Raw genomic sequence first — 13,908 nt, 5'->3', positions numbered from 1 at the left:
GATTTTGCACTCAAAACTAGTGTTGTAATTGAATCACAGCTCCACTTTAGATTCTCAATAGTTAATTAGAGATGAGTTGAAAAGACTGTTCTGTATAGGCTAGCTTTGAACCACAAACCTCAGTTCTCAGCCTTCTGAATAGATAGGATTATTGTCATGCGCCACTAGTTCTTGGTAATATTCTTGATACTACCTGTTTGAAGACTTCATAATTTTAAACACTTTTTAAATTGTTAGTGTATGGTAAATTTTAGATAAATGAATAGATAACTAACAGTAATAAAATAGTATACTAGATAATAGTTTATTTCTATATTATCCATTTTGTAAGAAACCAATAAACTAGATAATAGACAAACTAGACAACAAAATATCAATTGATAGAAAGTGTATATAAACTAATTCAATGCAACTGTAAAATTTAAGTAATCTAGAGATAAAACATTGTCATTTATTTGGCTCATAATTTACTCATAAATTTGAGTACATATCACTAGCTGTGCAGATTCATGTTAATAAAGAGCTGGAATATCTTTCAAAAGTAAATTATAATGACAATAGCAAAATGGAAGGAAAATCTTTTTTATTGTGAAAATACTGTACAGAGGGGTTACAATTACATGGGCAAGATAATGAGTACATTTCTTATCAAGCATTGTAGCTTCCTCCTTCGCTTCCCCTTCCCATCCCTTCCGATCCTCCCCCCAACCCCCAACCCAATCCTCTCCACCCCCTCCCCCCCCACCAAAGTTGTGAAGTTCGTTTTCAACATAACAACTTGCACATCTCATTGTTGCAATGGGTCCACCTGTATCCCTATTTAAATGATTTGTTTTTCCCCTTCCCCTCTACAAATTATACCGACATCTGATATCAAATACAGTGAAAGCAGGGGTTATACTGTGGGGGAGGGACATACAAAGCAACAAACAAATAATCTTATAAATGTGTTAGAAACAATCGCATGAAAGAAAAAAAACATTTGAATACATATCTTAGGGTTAATTTCCCTAACATCACCTTATCTGACCTTTTCTGCTTGACTCAGACATATACTAGATATTGCAAATAAGGGAAACCATGGGACCTATGTTTCTTTGTGAAAACACTTGAGCCATATAGAACAGGTATGTTCTATCAAGTGCTGCCATAGGAAGATAGTGGGTTAAAAACTACAGTTATAGCAATTTTCTTGATAGTATTATCAAAGAATTGTAGTTTGACTCATAATCAGTGAAATACACACACACACACACACATATAAAATCTTATGCTTACCAAGTTGCTAGATTTTTCCAGAGTTCTATAGCAATGAATTTTCCTAAAGTACATATCAGTGTAGCTGTTCAATGAACACTTAGTATTTAAACATCACTGGTGACTTCTTTTTGTATTGTAAGATCACAAAAATCATATAAGAAAATACATTTGTGTGTATTTAGGTGAAATCATTTCCATTAATCTAAAACCACAAGACATAGCATTTTAAATTCTGACAATGTGTTTGCATGGGTAATGTGAAATACATAGCTATTTTATTTGGTAAGAAAGCATAAATTTAAGCATGTATTTATTGTGGCTAGGTGACTTTCCCTACCATATGACCAAAGACAGTTAACTCAAAATAAATGTTTGATTTAAATATAAAACAAATTCTATGATAAGTTAAAATGCTTAGTATTTCAACAAGAAAATGTGGACACTTGAAAGGTTTCTTTGATAAATTGATGAATAAACACATTCATCTAAACCATGGAACTATCTTCTAAGGAACAATTTTCTGAGTGCTGCAATTACCTCCTTGTTCCTAAGACTGTATATCAATGGGTTGAACATGGGGGTCACCACAGTATAGAAAAGAGAGAGCAATCTCTCCATTGTTGAAGAATTTAAGGACTTTGGTCTTAAGTAGGTAATGGTAGCAGACCCATAAAATAAAACCACAACCAGCAGGTGGGAGAAACATGTGGAGAATGCTTTAGAAGGTCCTCTGGCTTTTGGCAGCCTCAGAATGGTGGAAATGATTTTGCTGTAGGAAACAATGATTAATATGAAGGAGATGCCACCAGCCAAAATAACTACTACATAGACAGACAGTTCGTGCAGAGAAGTGTCCCCACAGGCTAGCCTGAGGATGGGGGGCATGTCACAGAAGAAGTGGTCAATTTGATGAGAACTACAGAAATCCAGAGCGAATATTTGACATGTTTGTCCTATCTGGATGGGCATACCACTGAGCCAGGAGCCAATGACCAGCTGAACACACTTCTTTGGGTTCAGGAGGAGAGAATAGTGGAGAGGGTTACAGATGGCCACATAGCGGTCATAGGACATCACAGCGAGGAGGAGACTTTCAGCAGTTGACAATACAAGGAAGAAGCACATTTGAATGGCACAGTGCAGAAGAAATATGGTCCCATCCTGAGTCCAAATGCTAAACAGAACTCTTGGAAGAATGACTGACACATAACAGATTTCCATGGAAGAAAAGTGTGCCAGGAAAAAATACATAGGCTTCTTCAGTGCAGGGTCAAATCTGGTTATCGTAATTATAAGACTGTTCCCAATTAAGATGATTAGGTAAACAATGGTGAACACCCCAGAGAAGAATGCTTGGAGACCTGGAAAGTCAGAGAATCCCAGTAGGACAAATTGCTTCAGTGTGGAGACATTGTTTTCAGTATTTACCTCTTCAAGATCCATCTGTGGGAATGATTTCATCAGACAGGCAAATCAGTTCATGGTCATTGCTTAACTCTGCATAATCTAAAGTTAGAGGTCAGTGTTGTTTTTTCAATTCTCTTTAGGAAAGTAAACATCAATTTTTGTTATCTAAAATTGTTTGACTGTAGAACTCAGTAATAGAAATCTGCACAGAAAACATGTGCCCCTTCTGAGACATGTGACCTAGAACGTTTATACAATGTTTATATGTTGTTTATAGGATAACATATTATTTTAAATTTGGTATTTATCTCAATTCCCAAATGCCAAAATCGGAATCAATTTTCAATATAGCAATGATTTCTTTCTTTAAGGTGGCATGAATCTGTCCTCACCATTTTTTCTATTTCTTCTTCTTCTTCTTCTTCTTCTTCTTCTTCTTCTTCTTCTTCTTCTTCTTATTATTATTATTATTATTATTATTATTATTGTATTTGTGCTAGTTCTAGGGTTTGAATTCAGGGCCTGGTCTGGGCTCTGCCCCTGAATTTCTTTTTTTCAAGTCTCCCATTCTACCACTTGAGCCACAGATCCATTTTGAGCTTATTCTGAGTAGTTTTTTGGAAATAAGAGTCATGGACTTCCCGGCTTAGATTTCAAATCTCAGCCTTCTGGGTATCCAGGATTACAAGGGTGAGCCATCAGCACTTGGCTTTTCTGTTATTATTAATTCAAAATTTATTTTCCTGTTCAAGTAAATCTTGTAGGTATCAACTTAAACTTTGAGATGAATGCAGTTGATCTTTTACCTCTATTGCTCTGCCTTTTACAATGTTTTTGCTTCGAATCTAGGCAAATTTAGGCAATTTTATTATGAGGAAATCATATCTAGAGCTAAATTATTATTTTTCTTAAGTATTAAAGTTTATTTCAGTATATGTAATATGTATGAAATATGTGGACATAATTTAGATTTTATAATGGGAGAGAACATGTTTTACTGTAAGATATGAAGATGTTTCAGGTTTAGGAAGTTTAAAAATCAATTTGAAAACAATGTATAGAATTGAATTACATGATTTTATTATATGAAATAAGCATTAACCACAGCTCCTCTCTGGGACTGCCTTCAATCATTCAACTGTTCATTTATAGTTGCTTATCCTGACCTCTTTCACTCCATTCAATCATTTGCAGTGTGTGCGTTCACTCAAGCTTGTGTGTGTGTTTAAGTGTGTGATGATTTATTGTCATTCTGTCTTTTCCCCATACTCATTACATCTTCCTTTTGGTTTTTCTCTATACCCATTACATCTTTTCTTTTGGTAATCTCTACATTTAATTTGCAATGCACAAGGGGCATATTGCCTCACAAAATTTGATTTATTCTATAATTGGATGAATATTAATGAGTCAAATACCATTTTCCTAGTCATTAATAGTCTTTCAAAGTCACAACACAGCCCCACATACAGCTTCATATGAAATAAAGCTTACCGGTGTGTCTGTTTGTCTGTTCAAGGAGATGCCTGGGTGGGGGTGAGGGCCTGTAGTTTCAAGGAATGAAGGGCTGTAGTTTCAGGGAGTGAGAGGCTGTAGTTTTATTAGCTTTTACCATAGTAGATTTCGTCTCATTGCACTGGCTGTGAGGGAAAAAAAATCCATAGTACATGGTAAGTAATTTGGAAGTTGATAGGGCAAAACCTGTTCAAAGAGAGTAAAGTCCTATGAATGTAAAGCTGATTGCCCAGAGGTCAGAAATAGACACCAATAGGGAGGTAGCATAGTGAACAAAAGCCAAATGGTTATAGCAAAACGTATTATTATAAATATGCATAATATTCATTGATTATAAAAATTCTCTCAATTACATTTGAAGTTCAGAGACTTTTAAAAAACATCGTAGTGGTAAATAGATGAAACTAGAGCAAATCATGTTGAGTGAGGTAAGCCAAGATCAGAGAGATAGGCGCATATGTTCTCCTGAATATGCCAATGCTTAAGATGCAAGGAGATATGACAAAGTAAACAGGAAGCAAGACGCCCTTACACAGGTTAATCTTAGGAGAAAAGCACCAAATTTTAATACACAAGCATCCCTTCATATTTATATATGATAACACACATATTGAAAAGAACTCCCAAAATAGGGAAACAAAGGACCCCTTCTTAGTTTTCCTGAGGATTTTTAGATGATTCTGTACTCTTTACCTCATATATGGTAAATGCACGTGCACATCTGAGGGAAAGTGGGAGGAGGGCACAGAATCAGTGGAAAGCCATGAAAAAGTCTGCACTGGGGCCCATCAGCTGCACTGGACATTGATGAAAGTGAACCATGCAACTCACGGACAGAAATGGGAGGGAGGGAATAGGAGAGAAGGAGGGAACAGACGAGACTAAGCAAAAGGAAAGAAACATACTTATCACCTGATATACGTAAAGGTAACCTCACTGCATAACACCTCTAAAACAACAATTATAAAAATACAATGTTGTAGCATGATATCATCGAAGAAGTGAGGACAGAGGACTGGAAGATGGAGTCAGAGAGAAATGGGGTGAAGTCTAATATTCTACTTAGAAGCAAGAAGTTCTGGCCTGGCATTATTACCCAGCCAAGTACCTAACACAGGAAACACTATCATGCGGTTATTTGAAAAGTAAAGCTGCGACAAAGGATTGTGAACTCAAATGACTGGGGCGATGAGGAAATAAATGGTCCAGGGTCTCTTAATTTACTCATTACAGGAGGCACAGCATGTTAAAAGATTCCACAGCGTCTTGCAATTGGAAGTTTTGCACATCCAGTACAAAGAAAAACAAAGCAAAACAACAAGTAGATACTTCTGCCAAACATGCTGTAATTGTTTGTGTAAAAGGGCCACAAATCAAAACCCAATAAATTACAGTACTTAGATGCTATGTAAGATGACAGGAAGATGCTCCTTTTGCTGTTCTCCTATAGAACGTTCATCACATTTTATCCAGTGCCCATCCATATTCAATCTAGACAGAAATACAGGGACAATAATCAATACCCCCCCACATCTTTGATAAGTAAAGTATAAGCAAGACCCATTCAGTATTTTGTCATTTACTATGCAAAATTGTGCTTGAATAAAATACTCTCCTCACCCTTGATATATGTATAAATAGATATTCAACACCTAATTATCAATCAATAAAATGTTAATATCTTATGATAATTATGTTTAACATAATGCTTACGTTTAATATATTGGTTCAATATGCAGCAAGAGTATATACTTTGTTATTATGTGAATTTACAATAAATGTAGGAAAGTAAAAAGAAATCTGACTTTACCAATCAATAATGTTATTTTTGTAAGCTTGATAAATTGAAATATTAGTTATTGATGCCAATCATACAAATGCTTATAAAAATAAACCTTTCTTAGACAAAAATAGTTCCTGCTTACTGATTTCGATGGAGACTTAATAGAACACCTTTTCATTTTTTTCCTGGTTTCAGACAAAGAAAAGAAAGGTGAATAAAGATTTCTTTTATATTAATAAATTTCCTTCATTTGATGTAGAAGAAAAGTTTGTCTGAAATGGATTCTCTTCTCAGAACTAATGTTCTTTATATACTCACAATTTCTTTCCCTTAGATACTCCTCATTGTGCAACAGTCTAATTGAACTGAATAATTCTGCATGCCATTTGGGAAGGTTAGTTCAGAGAGACAAAGAGAAAGAAGAAAGAAAGGAAGGAAGGACAGAAAGAAAGAAAAAAATCTATGTAACCATACTACTTCTCTTTAAATCTCCAGACTCCCTTCCATTTTTTAAATGATCATCAAAAATAAGATGTTGAACTACTTTGGAAAGCACTATGGAGATTCCTCAACAGACTCCATATAAAAGTCCCCTATGACCCAGCAATCCCATTTTTAGACATTTACCCAAATGATCACAAATAAGGCTATACTAAAGCTACCAGCACAACTATGTTTATTGCAGCATTATTTACCATAGCTAAGATATAGAACCAACCCAGATGCCCCTCAGTAGATGAGTGGATCAAGAAAAAGTGGTAAATTTATACAATGGAATTCTATACCTCCATCAGAAAGAATGACATTGCCCCATTTGTTAGGAAATGGAAAGACTTGGAAAATCTTATATTAAGTGAAGTAAGCCATGCCCAAAGAAACATAGGTCCCATGGTTTCCCTTATTTGCAGTAACTAGTATAAGTTTAGGACAAGCAGAAAAGGTCAATAGCTATGTACATATGACCAGATAAGATGATGTTAAGTGAGATGAACCTCAAGATAGGGACACAAGTGGATTTTTTTATTTTTCTGTTTTTTCAAAGATATTTAAAATGTACTATGTGATTTTTTTCTCTTGTATGCTCCTCCCCCACGGTATAACCCCTGTTTTCACTGCATTTGATATTGATACCCTGCATCTTGTATATATGTTTTTCTAATTTGGGGAGGGGAAGGTAAATAACAAAATGCTGAAACAAGGATACAGGTTGTCTCATTGTAACAATGAGATGTACAAGACATTATGTTGAAAATGAACTTTACAATTTTGGGGGGGGGAGGGGAGTTGGGATGGTGGGGAGGGAAGGAAAGGGATGGTAGGGGAAAAAAGGAGGAAAAACAATGCTTGACAGGAAATGTACTCATTACCTTGCTCATGTAACTGTAACCCCTCTCTACAATATTTTTACAATAAAAATACATAAAAATAAGATGTTGAGGTGTGGCTCAAGTGGTAGAGCACTGGACTTGATTGAAGAAATATCTGGGGACAGTGAATGTTCACAACAATACAATTACTTACTCTTTGCGAAATAAAAAATCACATGTTAACATGTGAAAACTCACTGCTTTAATCTAGGGAAAACAAGTCAAATTTTCAGCCGTTGAAGACACTGATACAAGATTTTTAGGGCTGTAGAGCCTATGCTTGGATCATCAGTGTGACTCTCGCTTATCCATACTTGCACTGGCCAGCAAGCCTCATTACTCCTCAGCAGGTGGAACCAAGGACAAGGACGGAGCACTCAACAAGAAATCTAAGCTCCTCACATTCAGATATTCCAACTGAAAGGACAGGCAAATTTCCAGCAAACCCTTCGGTACAACTGCACATCAGGGCACAGCGAGCAGGAAGAGAGGAAACCAAATTGCCATTAGAGCTTCCATGAGAGCAGCCCAGACTCTCTTTGCTATCATTTACGGCAGTTGAGTGTAAGAAAACAAAACTTAACAAAAAATAAACTCTTAAGCATAGCAGGGTGAGGATCAGTTCAAGCTTAACTCGATTGAAATGAGTATAAAAGGAAACTATTTATCATTCATACCTATGTAATCAAATAGACACAGGCTCTGTCATCTATACTTTTCCTTTTTACTTCATTTTAAGGATGTAGATCATTTCTTCACGTATTCGTTGGCTATTTGTTCTTTCAAAAAGTTTCTATTCTGTTAGTTTCCCCCCTTTATTGACTGGATTATTGTTCTTTGCATTTAAAATTTAGCTCGTATATATATGCCCATAGACATTTAATATAATTGCATAATACTTTGTTAGATGAATAGCCAATGAGTGATATCTTTTTCTGTGATAGAATTTTTAGTGTTGTCTGTCTTCTAATATCCAAATATAAACTTTTGTCCTATTAACAAACTTTAGCAGAAGGAAAAAGTATGCTAGTATCCCTTCAACTAGTCCACCTGGAAAATACTTCTGGTCTGAAAATTAGGGCTGTACAGAAATAGAAGGTTCTGGTCATCTCTGATAATTCACTCCAGAACCAGCGATTCCATTGCTTATGAATTTTTTCTGTTGTCTTCTTCATACATAATCACGCTTTACAGCTTATTTGTACATATGACATACTTTCTGGAAAAACAGCAATTTAAAAATTAAAGAAAAAAATTAAAATGAAAATGAAAGGAATTCTACATTCTACTGATCCCCAATCACAGTTATTATTACTTTGTTTATCATTGTTTTGTTGAGTCTCTGATCCTTGTGCTTTTTAGTTGTTGGGGTTTCTGCATGGCAATTTTTGTTAAAAGAAACTTTTAATTATCTTTTTTATACTTAGAAGACTGACTTGCCCTCTATAATCGCATTGATCAATGTAATTCCACAGACCACTGGTGAAGTTCAGCTTACATGTGTGGAGCCAGGAAAATCTTTGACTCTTTGCTGATGTAGGTGAGGGCAACTAGCAAGATGCTTTCAAATTTTAAAATCTTTAGGCAAGAAGTACAGAAATGGAGAGACAAAGGGTGAACTAACTCAGCAGTGATCCTCAACTTGACACTATGTTGCAAATAAACTATGCACCTTGCAAGGAAGGAGAGTGGAGAAGGAAAAATTACTGGGAGAAAAGGAGGGAAGTAGTAACACTGTTCAAAAAGAAATGCGTTCATTACATGACTTATGCAGCTGTAACCCTTCAGTACACATCTTTGTAATAAAAACCATTTTAAAACCTTCATTTTTACTCTTTGCCTGACTTACATAACTGTATTTTTTAGCATTTTTTTCAAATAAAAACAAAATAAATGATAGCTCATTAGACCTGCGGGTTACCTCTCTTGACTTCTCTGGATTGTGTTGCACACTTACTCTTTGACTCAGTCTATAAGAACACTGCAAATACATAGGGATTTATCCAGGTAGTTTTTGTGTCCCATTCCAGTATTGTTTGCATTCGATTCTGAACTCATACATTTAATATGGAAAGGAAAGGATCACTTTAATAGTGTTCTTTTATTAATGCTTTCCAGTGATGTAGTTTTTAGTTTTGATAAGGATGATAGAAAATTTTAAGTAACCTGGTTTTAGTAGTGATCACATTGCTGCCCATCTTCATGGTCTGCACATTGTTGGCAGATCCCATTGTAGCTGAGAGATGGTGGGGTTGGCCATCTCCTAAAATGTAGTAGATTGTGAGTGTTTTCTGGATTTTTTGAATGGTTGCAACTGGAAAATTTGTCATATTTTATAACTTTTCCCAACCTATTCTACAATTAAGTTTGATGATATTATTATTTTTGACTTGAGAACCTTTGACACCAGTAATGAAAATTTTACAAAAATGACATTGGAAGAATTGAAAACATGCACACACATCACCATGTACATATGGAGAAACTGATATATCTTAAAATTCATACTTATAAAAAATAACTCATAATTAATATTAGAATAGAATTAAAAGTTCATCCTATAGTATTGTTATGAAATATAGGAGTTATTCTTTGTGACTTCGACTAGACAAGAGCTGTAAATTTCCAAGATATAATTCATTAAATAATATACATATGCATCAAATATAAAGAATTTGTTCATATATTTACACTTTGGAAAGAATTAAAATACAGACCAGGAAACAATTAAAAATCACTCATATAGAAAAAAGTGAGCAGAATTATACAATGAATTACCAAATCCTGACTTTAAAAGAAGAAAGATCTGAATAGAAAAATATACAAAATATTTGGATCAACAACCTACCAAATGATATAAATGAGTCAAATAATCACATGTAGAGATGCAACACACCTAATAAAACTAATATAATCCAAACAAGCAAATAAAACTAATATAATCCAAACAAGCAAATAGATAATCAAATGGAAGTTGTCTAACATGTTTAAACTTTATTAAAACTCAAATTAAAACTCTTATGAATGCTGCTACAATTACATATTAACAGTTGAAAGAACAATGAAGTAGAATCAAAATAAGTGAGTAAATATCTGACCCTTGAATGAGGACAGCTATCGATATGTGTGCGTGATACTCCTAAGATATATTTTTTATCCATTCATTAATATTGCAACCTATATCCATCTATTCCTGTTTCCTGAGACTTCAGTACACATGGTCTGCCAATGAATTTTGTAAGCATGTGTCCACCTGTTTCTGTGGGTGGAACATATGTTGACTTATTATGTAATAGTAATTGAAAATGAATGAGGATAGTGAATTCTGGATATAGTCCTGGATTGCTCATTTGATATAGTTCCTACTTTCAACTTATACTTAAACAGCTGAGGACCGTTATTAAAGGAAATAGTGAGTCCTACCTGGGTTTGTGGCAATTCTTCAGGGCATTAACCCTTTGTAGCCTTTCTTCCAGCTTGGTATGTACTAGTGATTAAAGTTTACAGGAATAGGTATATGAGAATTGTGCAGTTTGTATACCTAAAAGAGAATAAGTAAGAGTGCCTGTCTGTTACTTCATCTCCTCATCCATATTCTGGGGGATGATAGTCTCGGCCTGGCTAGCGTGTGTTTGTGGCATAAAAACTTGATGTTGGAGATCAGAAAACTGTTTGGACTAATTTACAACACTGACATTTCAGTGTTCAGTGATTCTAGTTTAAGATATTGCAAAATTTCATCGTATTAAAGAGTATTTTGAAGATCTGTTTTTATATATTTGGTTTAATTAATTATTTTTAAAGCAGTAATATACAAGAATCACTGTTTAACCAACCAGTTTATGAATACAATGCTTCTTGATCAGTGCCAACATTCTCGCCTTCCCACTTCAACCCACTCCTTCCCTGACTTTTATGATCACAAGGAAAAAGCGAGGTTGAGAAATGGTAAAACTAATATTAGGGCTATACACATTTTGGTCGTGGTGCCAAACTCCCTAAGTGACAGGCAGAATGGCCTAGTTCAATTAGAAGGTGACATGGGATAGGAGTTGGTGATCCCCAGGGCAAAGAAGACTTTGTACATAAAGAACATCTTTTGTTCTGACAAAAATACATTTAAGATACCATTTCACCTAACGCAATTTGCCTGATCTTAAAACAAATCTTTTTACTTTTACATACTTTATGAAGTCAATAAAGGCTAAGTATTTCATTTAATCCTGGTTGAAATAGGTAAGCGTGACCTCATTCTGTCTAAAACAAGTTTAGTTCTGCAGTTAACTATAGGTTTGGGATTGTGAAATATCATCCAATTACAAAAAATTTAAAGAAAATCATTTATGTTTCCAGTTTCTAAAAACTGATATAGATCAATATTATGTTTTCTCAATATTATCATTACATGGTCACATGACTCCCAAATTAAAAATACTTTATGAAATAAAAAGCTAATAGATTATCATCATTTTTCATTAATATCAGTGAAATATTAATTTATTACTATGTCTTTATCTTACATTTAATTATTTTATACATATGAAGTCTGGAGATAATTCATAAAAGCAATTGCATATAACTAATCAGCACAATTTTAATGAGTGTTATTGAAATTAGTTTCTAATCTACTCTTCGATATTCAAAGTCTATCCTGTTTCAAATATTGTGCATATATATTATCTATATTGAATAATCCATATATATTATCTATATTGAATAATTGAAATGAATGTGATTGAAATATAATTAAAATATCACAGGACAGTTTAATATTTAAGATACTTTTTTTAATGTTGAAATAGTAACTTCACAATAACTTCATTAATTACTGATTTGTGGTCATTTCTGAAATCATATAAGAGCATGTTCATTTGCTACCTTTTCATATGACAATACATGCATGTATTTTGCAATGCTAAAATATGGACATACTTTATATCATGACTTCATAGAGCATGAATTCAAAATTCTTTTTCATAGAAAGAATTAATTTCCTACTGCTTCTCTCTCTACTTACCTCCTATCTCTCCTAGATGAGATGATGATACAGCATTTAAACAGTCTCTAAAATCAAAATGTTAATCAACACATTAACAAAATTATGGGAGAGTTTAAGAACATTTGTTGTTTGTCTAGCAAAATCTAAAGGACAATATAATATTCAAAAACAGAAACTTCTCCGGATATGCAACCTATAAATACATTGTAGCTGACTCCTGTGTATATGCATATGCATATGAATATATATTTGTAGGCTTATATATGTGTATGTGTATATGAGTATTTGAAGCTAATAAGTTGATGCATGTCCAGATTTTAACAGTCATAATGCATGGTTGCAGGAGTGTCTCCTTTATATTATTAGTTCCTTTTAATTTCAAACCATTTATCCCATAATATGGATGTGACCTTGATGGTATTGAGATTCAGGAAAAGCCACTTCTTCATGTATGAGTGCAGTGACAACAGTTCCCACATCTCCTGACTTGGACAAGCCAACCCTAAAATCATGCATGCTGATGCACAGGTAAGACCAGCTTAATCTGAACCTAAGAGTGGGGCCTTAATTTAGCTAAAAAGTATTACAACTCGAGGATTACTTCACTGAAGAAAATAATTTAAAGACTCAATCTTAACAGGATGCTGATAGATTAAATTCTGTGAAAGAATGTGTCCAGTACTGTAAATAAAACAGTGAATAGCAAAATAAATTTATACTCTAGCTCTAGAGATATTTATCCAGTAACAAGTAAGAAGTGTAATAAAAATCTATAAATAGCACTCCAATAGAGTCATGTACATGAACCCACATACACTCACACAATGGAAATGACAAAATGAGGTAAATAAGCAAAAAACAGTAATTATGAGAAAAGGAGTGATTTAGGAGAAAGAGATAAGTTGTAGACATACTAGTTCTCCATGATAAACACATAATTCAGGTGTACGTGTTCTAGTTAGAATTGATTTCTGAGCTACCTTGAAAGAAAATGTGGAAGATTTACTATTCTTGCCTCTGTAAAACCTAATAGGTTATCCGTGCTAACTTCCTAGACATTACATTGTAATGCAAACAATTTAATTCAGGTGAATAATTAATACCGCATTGAGTAAGATGTAATATTTGTGTTATTACTATATAATAACAATATTATTTATTAAAATTATACTAAATAATAGCATTTGTAATAATAAATGGTCCATTTTTGCCAAACATTAAAATTGAACCATACACTGGAAATACTCAAGCAGAATTATAGTCAAACTTTTTGTAGTAACTGGTCCATGTTTTAATGTTTTATTGTTTATAATGTTCTTCTAAAATCCTATCTTTTTAAATTTTTATTATTAATAAGTTTTTTATTGTGAAAATATCGTACAGAGGGGTTACAATTACATGAGCAAGGTAATGAGTACATTTCTTTAAGTTTTTTTTTTAATTTTATTTTATTTGTGAACATACTGTACAGAGGGGTTACAATACATGGGCAGGATAATGCGTACATTTCTTACTCAGCATTGCAGCCTCCTCCTTTGTTTACCCTTCACATCCCTTCCCAGCCTCCCCCTTCCCCC

At 33.9% G+C, this 13,908-nt stretch overlaps 1 protein-coding gene across 1 annotated transcript; it reads right to left on the bottom strand.

The window, feature by feature from the left end:
* Positions 1-1,758: 1,758 nt before the first annotated feature.
* Positions 1,759-2,703, bottom strand: LOC105995450 (olfactory receptor 10AG1-like). Its single transcript, XM_013029163.1, has one exon. It carries the CDS (start codon positions 2,701-2,703, stop codon positions 1,759-1,761), a length of 945 nt encoding a protein of 314 aa, XP_012884617.1.
* Positions 2,704-13,908: the final 11,205 nt, after the last annotated feature.

Source organism: Dipodomys ordii, unplaced genomic scaffold, assembly GCF_000151885.1.
Source record: "Dipodomys ordii isolate 6190 unplaced genomic scaffold, Dord_2.0 Scaffold117, whole genome shotgun sequence".
Lineage (NCBI taxonomy): Eukaryota > Metazoa > Chordata > Mammalia > Rodentia > Heteromyidae > Dipodomys > Dipodomys ordii.
The sequence above is the reverse complement of the archived record's forward strand: the minus strand, read 5'-3'. Positions and strand labels throughout refer to the sequence as shown.